General features: G+C 40.4%; 1 protein-coding gene across 1 annotated transcript in view; it reads left to right on the top strand.

Annotated features, from left to right (window-relative positions):
* Positions 1–10800, top strand: part of specc1 (sperm antigen with calponin homology and coiled-coil domains 1) — a 314251-nt gene that overhangs the window by 67109 nt on the left and 236342 nt on the right. The window contains exon 4 of the mRNA XM_037687657.1: positions 7301–8859. Coding sequence (XP_037543585.1) covers positions 7301–8859 — 1559 coding nt within the window. The remainder of the gene's footprint in view (positions 1–7300; positions 8860–10800) is intronic.

The following is a 10800-nucleotide window of genomic DNA, read 5'->3' as shown; positions in this document are numbered from 1 at the left end:
CAGAGACGTTTTGGGATTATAATTTCTGTTTGAAAACCACGTACGACTCTCTGAGGGTTTGGTAGTTCTCACGGAGACGCTGAAAAGAGTCCGAAAGGAACCTACGCCGACGCTGATTTCATCATCAAGGTAGATGGTTCTATTTTCGACCAAGTGTACCGTGGGCAAGCTGATATCTGATGGAGCGTGCAATTTCTGGTCAAACAGATTAATTCCCTCACATATTTCTCTGTAAGATAAATCTCCATTTCATCTTAAAACTCTCCTCTTTCTCATAAAATCAGTACAGATATCTTAGGAATATCTGAAGCAAAGTCCTTGATCACCGCCGAGTGATCGATGCTCATTTTCTGTGAAACTTGTCTGTTATTATTTTCATATTTTGCCAAATCAATGTAAATGTTTGATGTTAAACTTTGATTCTGAAAATAAATGACCGCATTGATTTGATGGGTCAAAGATAAATAACGTCTCTCGTTACATTTCTGTTAAATTCAATGCACGACCTTACACAGTCAGAAAGATGAGGAACTCGTGAATATTGTATGCATATATCTCATATATTGTCATACTACAACTAGTGGCACGTACCTACGTGACTACTACATTCATTATTTTCCATAATGTAATGATAAAAATGAAACTTTCAAATATTTCAGATTCATTGCACACCAACTGAAATATTTCAGGTCTTTAATTGTTTTAATACTGATGATTATGGCATACAGCTCATGAAAACCCAAAATGCCTGTCCCAAAAAATTAGCATATTTCGTCCCACCAATGAAAGACAAGTGTTTTTAATACAAAAAACGCCAACCTTCAAATAATCATGTTCAGTTATGCACTCAATACTTGGTGGGGAATCCTTTTGCATGAATGACTGCTTCAGTGCGGCGTGGCATGGAGGCAATCAGCCTGTGGCACTGCTGAGGTGTTTTGGAGGCCCAGGATGCTTCGATAGCGGCCTTAAGCTCATCCAGAGTGTTGGGTCTTGCATCTCTCAACTTTCTCTTCACAATATCCCACAGGTTCTCTATGGGGTTCAGGTCAGGAGAGCTGGCAGGCCAATTGAGCACAGTAGTACCATGGTCAGTAAACCATTTACCAGTGGTTTTGGCACTGTGAGCAGGTGCCAGGTGGTGCTGAAAAATGAAATCTTCATCTCCATAAAGCTTTTCAGCAGATGGAAGCATGAAGTGTTACAAAATCTCCTGATATCTAGCTGCATTGACCCTGCGCTTGATAAAACACAGCGGACCAACACCAGCAGATGACATGATACCCCAGTGACTGTGGAAACTTGACACTGGACCTCAAGCAATGTGAATTCTGTGTCTCCTCTCTTCCTCCAGACTCTGGGACCTTGATTTCCCAAGGAAATGCAAAATTTACTGTAATCAGAGAACATAACTTTGGACCACTCAGCAGCAGTCCCAGGCAAGATGCTTCTGCCACTGTTTCTGGTTCAAAAGTAGCTTGACCTGGGGAATGCGGCACCTGTAGCCCATTTCCTGCACACGCCTGTGCACAGTGGCTCTGGATGTTTCTACTCCAGACTCAGTCCACTGCTTCCACAGGTCCTCCAAGGTCTGGAATCGGCCCTTCTCCACAATCCTCCTCAGGGTCCGGTCACCTCTTCTCGTTGTGCAGCATGTTCTGCCACACTTTTCCCTTCCCACAGACTTCCCACTGAGGTGCCTTGATACAGCACTCTGGGAACAGCCTATTCGTTCAGTAATTTCTTTCTGTGCCTTACCCTCTTGCTTGAGGGTGTCAATGATGGCCTTCTGGACAGCAGTCAGGTCGGCAGTCTTACCCATGATTGCGGTTTTGAGTAATGAACAAGGCTGGGAGTTTTTAAAAGCCTCAGGAATCTTTTGCAGTGTTTAGAGTTACGTCGTTGATTCAGATGGTTAGGTTAATAGCTTGTTTAGAGAACCTTTTCATGATATGCTAATTTTTTGAGACAGGCATTTTGCGTTTTCATGAGCTGTATGCCATAATCATCAGTATTAAAACAATTAAAGACCTGAAATATTTCAGTTGGTGTGCAATGAATCTGAAATATATGAAAGTTTCTTTTTTATCATTACATTATGGAAAATAATGACCTTTATCACAATATGCTAATTTTTTGAGAAGGACCTGTATATATGTGTGTGTGTATATTTATGTGTATATATATGTTTGTGTATATATATGTATATATTTGTATATATGTATATATATAATCTTGTTTGATTAAGCTGTGGAGATTTTGCTATGATAAATTATTTTGAGAAAGCAGCAGAACTGATGCAGTAAAATTCTTGTTTCTCTTGGAGATCTATAGGTAAACTGTCACAGTTGGCAACTGTGGCACAGTTATTTCTTTTTTGTGTGCTCAAGCCAAAGTTAATTTAAATATGATTAATAAGTGAAAAAAAAAGGTAAATAGTTAACGGACTGTACTTATATAGTGCTTTTCTATCTAACCAAGATACTCAAAGCACTTTGCAACACAATCTGTGCCCTCATTTACCCATTCATACAACAGTCTACTATTCAGTTCAATTTAGTTTATTTATATAGCGCCAAGTCACAACAGAAGTCATCTCAGGGCATTGAACAGAAATATTCATATAAAAATAATAATTTAAGACTTTATCTGAGGAGCAGATTGCATTGAATTTACAGTAACTCCATCACAGAACTCTCATCTTGAGCAAACATGAAGGCGACAGTGGAAAGAAAAATCTCCCTCGTGAGGAAGAAACATTTAGTAGAACCAGGCTCAGAACAAGCAGCCATCTGCTTCGACTGGCTGAGTTTGAGAGGAACGGATACACAATGGCAGGTCCAGAATCACATGTTAATATAGAAATGGTATCAAATGAAAACTATTCAATTTTAACGATTCATTTAAGGAAATTAGGTCAATTTGTCCTCCAACAGGCTAAGCTTATAGCAACATAACAAGCCAACCCTAACTATAGGATTTATCAAAAAGGAAAGTCTTCAGCCCAGTCTTAAAACTGGATAATGTGTCAGCCTCACAGACAGAAACTGGAAGTTGGTTCCACAAGAGAGGAGCCTGATAACTGAAAGATCTTCCTCCCGTTCTGCTTTTGGAAACTCTAGGGACCGCAAGATAACCTGCAGCCTGAGAGCGAAATGCTCTGTTATGAAAATATGGAACAATAAGATCTGTAATATAAGATGGAGCTAGGTTGTTGAGAGCTTTGTAGGTTAGAAGTAAGATTTTGAATTCTATTCTGGATTTGACAGGGAGCCAAAGGAGTGAAGCTAAAACTGGAGAGATATGATCTCTCCCATTAACTCCAGTTAAGATTCTGGCAGCAGCATTTTGGATCAACTGAAGACGTTTTAAAGAAGTATTTGGACACTCAGATAATAAACCATTGCAATAGTCCAGTCTAGACGTGACAAATACAAAGAATAATCAGAGCTTTATCACCTTCATACACCGATGGGACACACATCAGAGGCAATGAGGGGTTCAGTGTCTTGCCCAGGGACACTTCAACATATGACTGTTGGTGGAATTGAACCCCCAACTGTCCCACTGGAGGACAACTGCTCTAACCACTCAGCCACAGCTGCCCCATAGACAACACATTTTTGTTAGGTGATGGTGGTGTCCTAATCTTGATGTTCATTGCTCTGTAGGCTCCTTCCATCCTGTTTGTGCTGAATCTTTCCATGTAGTCTGGTAACATTTCTCTGTGTGTGTACAACAGCTGTGGTGACGTCACATTTTATAAAGGTGAGCGATGTAATGTGTGACTTTGGTCTTTTATTCAATAAAATCCTTTGAATCACACTTTGTGTAAGGAATAGATTATAACTGGTAGTTTGTCAATAGAGGATCTGTTCGCTTTTTTATTACTATCACCCATTTTAAATGTCCATAAAATCAACATGGGTTGTTTAGCTATGTTTGGAGTTTTTTTTTTTTCTTCCTACAGTGATGCACGGTAGAGACTCCTTCATAACACTGTTCTCATATAGCCTAAACATCTTCAGAGACTACATCGTTCTGTAGTGCATTCTGGCCTCATTCTGTCAGTCATGGGTTTCCCCCAGTGAATTACAGACAAAAGTGACTGGATGTTTAATGCTGCTCTTTGGATCTTTGGGAAGTGCTGAGCTGTAAAGTGGCAAACACCCTCTGGGTTCAGAGCTCATCCAACTTTGTCCATCCCTGATATATATTTTATGTCTGATTGATTTTTTTTTTAAACTAAAATAAATTCCTAAAAACACAGATGTAAAATGTATTTACTTCAAGCCCCTCATAGGAAGGTTGAGCAGCTTTGTTTGCCAGAAATTGTGTCAGTGTTGGCAGCTCCTGCTAGATTTACTAGCTTACTCAATAAAGTGGCTGTCAATGGCAGAGAGCTCCAGTGTTTTAAATTTTTCTTATTCCAAACTGGGCCATTTGTTTGTGGGTTGTGTATTTGCTGTTTGTGCTTGCTGGTCAGGAAGATGGACTTCTGTCTCCTGAAGCAGGCTGTCTGTTTGACTGTTGCTTTGGAAGTTAGATGATGATGTTCACATGTGAGTGACACAGTGCTGTTTTTGTCTGTGCACTGCTAAAAGCTGCTTTGTGCCTGAATGCTCCACGTGCACAGGGCCCTTTGTCATCCTTTGAAACAAGCAACTCGCTTGTGTCTGCACTGCTGTTTGCTGATGATCTGAAAACAAACAATGCTACATTTTCAGGCAGCACCCAGCTCATACCAGGCATCAGTAAAGACTTCATATTTTAGAGGGGTCTGGAAAAGATTCATACTATAGCAGCCCACACTGATGCCTTTTTGAAATGCCAACATTAAGCTCTGTTGCAGCCATGGATGGACACAGACGGTAACACACAGGCAGATGTGCTGTTGTCTGAACACAGAACAACATGTGAATGGACTACAGTGACCACAGCGCTAAATAATAAAGCATGACCATGACACACTTTTAAATGTAGATTCTATAAACTAGAGCCTTAAGAAATTAGTTATATGATGTAATAAGTTTATCTAAATTCTATTTTTTCATTATTGCCTGCAGCCCTAAAATATTCTGCAATTGCCTCTTGAGGGGTTTGTGTGTGTGTTTTCTGTCTCGTCAAAATATCTCATGAACTAAAGGACAGATTTTGATAAAATACATCTAGCACTGATTAACTTTTGGAGTCAAACAAATTCAATATGTTTGCTACAGCTATGTGACATTATAAACCACAAAAATGAATACTACAGTACTCTGTGAATTTGACAGATATTCAGTAAAGTTTCACTGTGAAAGTAGCTGACAATCATTTTCAACAGCGATCACTAACATATTGTGCAGGAACTCACAATTTTGTACAAGACTGTTTTTTTAATTTGATCAAAATTGCCCCCCAAAAATTGTTGTTTTAATATAGAAAGATGATCTTTGTTTAAAACTTTGAACTAGGTGACAGATATGCTTTCCACCAAGAAATACTACTTTTTATTTATTTTTCTGACTTCCATGTTTTTTAATGTAACCACATTTTAGCAAATCATTAATTAAAAAAAACATTCAGATTTCAACAAATAAGGACATGATTACTTTAATCTAGATCACATTCACACAGGTGACCTGTGCTGGTAAAATGAGTCTGCATGAGCGTAGACTGCAGTGCAGAAATGTGAAATATTACATTTTAGCTGTAATTGAGATTTGTGTAAAAAATGGTCTATAAATACACCCTCTAGCAATCCTGGCATCTAAAATAGCATTTACTGAGATTTTCTAACGGAAATGTCTTTAAAATTAATCATTTTAATTTAACTCAGAATTGATGTTGACATTGACCATTTTTCTCTGCTGGCTTTCGTAGCTCTGAGAAATCCCTTCATCATGTTGGTTTATTGTTAATTTTGTGCCTGGAAATCCTGATACAGTAGTCCCTCGCTACTTCGCAGTTCTTTTTTCAGGACTCGCTCTATCGCGCTTTTTCAAAGTAAGATTGGACATGACACATAATTGGTTGACTGATTAATGAGCTGCACAATCGGCATGGATTTTTTATTTAAAATAAATTATTTAAAATTATTTAGCACCTGTGTGCAGCCCACAGCTGTAGGAGAAACTTCCTCCTGCAGCTGATCAGCTGTTCTCCGTGCAGAGCGGAGAAGTGGGTGTGGCCGAGAATGCAGCCGGAGGCAGAGAGCTGAAATCATGACATTCTGTGCTCTTTTAGAGTGTTTAGAAACATTGTTTAGAATATTGCAAGAGTGTGGGAAGAGTTTAAAACACCTTAATATATAAATACTAAAATAAACTACTACTTACTACTTGTACTACTATTCCTACTTCACGGTTTTTCACTTATCAAGGGGGTTCAGGGTACGGATCCTCCGCAATAAATGGACTACTGTAACATCATTCTAGTAAGTAAGTAAGTAAAGTTTATTTATAGAGCGCTTATCACAGACATAAAATCACAAAGCGCTGTACAATAAAAATCAACGCTAAACTATACAAAGAATAAAACAAGCATAAGAACTTCAAGAAGCACAATAAAATCATGACATAAAAGCCTGGGAGAATAAAAGTGTTTTCAGTTGCTTTTTAAAAACCTCAACAGAGTCAGCAGAACAAAGTTGCAGGGGCAAACTGTTGCACATTCTAGACAAGGGGTATCCAATCCTGATTTCTTGAGGGCCACTATCCTGCATGTTTTACTTTTTTCTGTGCTCCAACACGTGTAATTCAATAGTTGAATTACCTTTTCATGTTTTACAGAAGCCTCTTAATCACCCATTGATTTTAATCAGGTGTGCTGGAACAGAGAAACATCTAAAACATGCAGGATAGTGGCCTTCAAGGACCATGACTGGACACACCTGATCTAGACCAATAAAAAAAACATGGTATTAAAGCTGAAACCTCATAAACAAAACTACTGGTAGCTTGTTTCTAGACCAGGTAATAAATTGTCAAATTTGAACAAACTTTAACTTTGAATCCTTTGAGATGGAGAATTCCAAAATATTAATAACTTGATGTAGAAAAATTCCTTTTGTCACTTCTTTTGCCAGCTCTAGTCATATTAAGAAATTCCAAAACAATTTGCATTTTTAATAGATGTTGTTGTCTAATTCTGCTATTTATTCTTCGCATTGGGAAATCATAGGGCCATAATTAACCTCCCAAGAACCATTGTTGGACAGCTCTAAGAACTGCTTTTTATATAAATTACTGAGTGTTTACCATTAAGTCAACTTAACATTGCTTCATTTGTCATCTTCTTTTTTTTTTTTATGCTGCAGGTGTGCAAGCAGCCAAAAAGTCTGGAATCCCAGCTCCAAGAGAAATTCCTTCAGCCATGACGAGAGATCGGGTTTCTCTTAGAGATCAACTGAGAAGCTCATCCACTAAAAGAATGGTTTCCAGTGCCAGCACCTCGAGCCTCTCCACTCTAGCAAAGCAGACACGTAATTCAACCAAGTCTCGTACAGATGCTGAGGGCCAGGAAAAAGGTCATTTGGAGAACCAGGTGAAAGAGCTGATGTCTGAGGCCAAAGCTAAAGACTTAGAGATCAATAATCTAAAGATGGAGCTTCAGCACTGCAAAAATAAAACCTACACAGCTTCTTCTTTACCCTCACCCATCTCATTTTCACACCCAGAGCATGCAGCTGATTGTGAGCAGGAACAGGTGGCTGAGGCCCTGGTACTGGTCGGAGAGCTTAGAGAGAAGAATGGGAAGTTTCAGAGAGAGTTGGCCAACCTGAGGGAAGAGAACCAGTCACTGAAAAAAAGGTTGCTCTGCTTGGATGCTTCTCCTCTTTCTGACAAAAACAAAAGCTCTTCTTCTATTACTCTTGTGAATGGTATGTCCTTAGACTGCTCACCCACCCAACAGAATGGTCTCCACTCCACTGCCAGCCCACTCAAACCCTCAGTTTCCTTCAGCTCTGACACCACAAAGGAGTCCCCATCTCCAGACTCCTCAGTGTTTGAGAAGATCTCGTCACGCTCAGAATCAAGAAGTAGCTGTGTTAGTGGGGAAGCTGTGGCAGCAGAAGTGAACAGTGCTTTGAGTCAGGATGTGTCAGTGCAAAGACTAACTGAGCAGATTCACAAGATGGAGGAGAACCATCACAGCACAGCAGAGGAACTGCAGGCAACACTGCAGGAGCTGGCTGACCAGCAGCAGGTGGTGCAAGAGCTAACGGCAGAAAACGAGCGTCTAGCTGAGGAAAAGCGCCTCCTGCAGACCTCACTTCAGCAGCAGAGAGAGCATCTGGAAGTGTTGGGTCAGAAGAATGAAACACTTGCTGTCAGACTTCAGGAGCAAAATCAGGCTCAGGCCCAGAGGCAGCAAGAACTAGGTAGCCAAGGGCCTCGCCTGGCAGAGCTGGAAGAGAAGTATGCAGAGTTGGTGGAGAGCTCGCGGTTTGAACGTGAAAAACTGGTGGACATCCAGCAGCAGTTGACAGGCAGCCTGCGGGCTCTAGAGGAAGAACACCAGGAGGCCCAGGGTCAGGTGCGCTGCCTCAAAGAGGAAATGGACAGATTGCAGGCCCAGCTGGACAAGGAGGTGGAAAGCAGAGGTCAGGCATTCCAAGCTGCAGAGGAGCATCGAACAGCAGCAGACTGTCTCAGACTGGAAACCAGTAGGCTGAAGGCACAGGTGGATATTGAGAAACAAAAAGTGGGCGAGCTGAAGGCCATGCAAAGTGCCAGTGACAACACAGAGCTGCAGAATTTGCTGAAGACTGCTCACGCTGAGAGGGACAAAATTGAGGTGAAGATGACAGAACTGAGACAGGAGGTTCTTCAGGCCCATGCAGAAACTGAGCATGTGCGAGCCACATTGTCCAAGGTATGTGGAAGCTGGTTTACATGTTATTTTATTGATTAAATTTGCTACATTCATCATACACATCACAGGAGTAACACCCCAGTTCCTGCCTCGGCTTAGGAATGTGGATAATCTGTTTTCCACATTTCTTGTACATATTGAGCATTTTAGTCAATTAAAAGTACCGTATTTTTTATTGTATAAGTCGCAGCTTTTTGCATATATTAGCATGCCATGCGACTTAATACAGCAAAGCTACTTATATGTTCCCCCCCCCCCATATTTATAACCCAATTTTTGGCTGAGATATGATGATTTCATTCATTCTGACATGGAAAATATTGAACACTACCATTTTCAGCCACTAGAGGGCCCTCAACTAATATGGAAAGCCAAGTGCACTTAGCTTGCCGTACAAGCCAGCTTCATCTTGCTCCAGAACTCCTGGGGCAAATGTCAAGTCATTTGCATTTCGCCTGGGTGGCGCAGCAAAATGTAGCTGATTTGACTGTCAAAGTGCATTTATTAAGGAAAAGTTCAACTGAGACACACCTTTACTATAATTTCGAGCAAACAAATAATTGTTTTTAAGTGTTAATCTTGTTAAAGTCCTCCCGTGCACACTCCCGCGGCCACCATTTGGCAGCCAATCGATTTTTGGCACAACACGGGCCCACGTTACCAGGTTGTCAGCGGTGATGCATAATAGATGCAAGTTATATGTTGAAGCGACATATTTGTTTTTTCCACTTTATTATACATATTCGGACTGATGTGACTTATACGGTGGTGCAACATGTACGGCGGCAAGTACGGTAGCTAGAGACACATTTCAGTACTTACCGTTCACTTAAACAGCTAACGTGAGCTTTTAGTCACTTTAGTTTTCCCCTAAAAACCGTAAACACTTAAGTTTGGCTTGTGCTGCTTAAATGTGAAGTGTGTCTCCATCGATTTAGGAAGTCATTCCAAATCATTGTTGGACGGGGACTTTAGTTGCCAACATCAGGGGCACAGAGTTTCACAAGTGCATGAACCTCTGAGTCATTCCTCTGTAACCCGCCAAATGGATATGAAAGTGAAGTGACTCTAAAATCACTGACAAACATGCTAATCTGTTCCAGTCACATGGCACCAGTTGAAGAGTGTAACTACATCATTTTCTTTTTTTAGTGTATTATCCTCACTGAGACCTGCCCTGTAGTGTGATTTCTCACATCAGCTGTAATTAATTGAGCACTGACTTCATCTTCAGTGGCTGGGGAAAACAAGAAAGTTACATGAGCTTTGTTTTCCTTTATTATTTTTTTTACTTTTATAACTCTTAACCTTAACTTGGATGAATGAAAGATACTAGACTTTTAAAGAGTTAACAAATACTACATCACAAAACTATAGAGTAACTTAAGGGTAAATTTATTTACAGTGATTGTCACCTGGTGGTCCTCACTTCATACCCAGCTGATGAGCTTTTTCTCTCTAGCCCCTTATACATTCAATTTGTCATCATTATCCGCAAACACATACAGAAGTGTGTTGTAGACCAGCTCAGAGAATTATAGCGATGGGAGGATATTAGCCAGTCAGAACATGAACTCTCACAGCACATGATCCAGCTTGACTTGGACTCCAAGATACGAGAGGACTTGCAGTTGAGTGCTTAAAGATGTTTAGGTTGGTGGCTTGGTAGGATTTGAGAAGCGGTAGAAAACTAAAGGTGCTACTGTTAAGTCCTTTGTAAAACAAATATTATTCCCTTCATTCTTTCCTACATTTGTTCTCATTCCCTTTTCCATCCTGTCGGTAACGCAAATCTGTAGCCTGTTTCTCAGCCATGTGAGAAGCACAGTTCACCCTGTACAGGTCGCCAGTCCATCACAGAGAATGCAGACAAACAAACATAGATGCTCACTTAAAAACCAGGGTACATTTTGAATCTCCAGTTACTCAACATGATTGTTT

The sequence above is a fragment of the Nematolebias whitei genome, chromosome 14 (genome assembly GCF_014905685.2).
Source record: "Nematolebias whitei isolate Nwh7 chromosome 14, NemWhi1, whole genome shotgun sequence".
NCBI classification, from domain to species: domain Eukaryota; kingdom Metazoa; phylum Chordata; class Actinopteri; order Cyprinodontiformes; family Rivulidae; genus Nematolebias; species Nematolebias whitei.
This window is presented reverse-complemented; position numbering and strand designations above follow the sequence as displayed.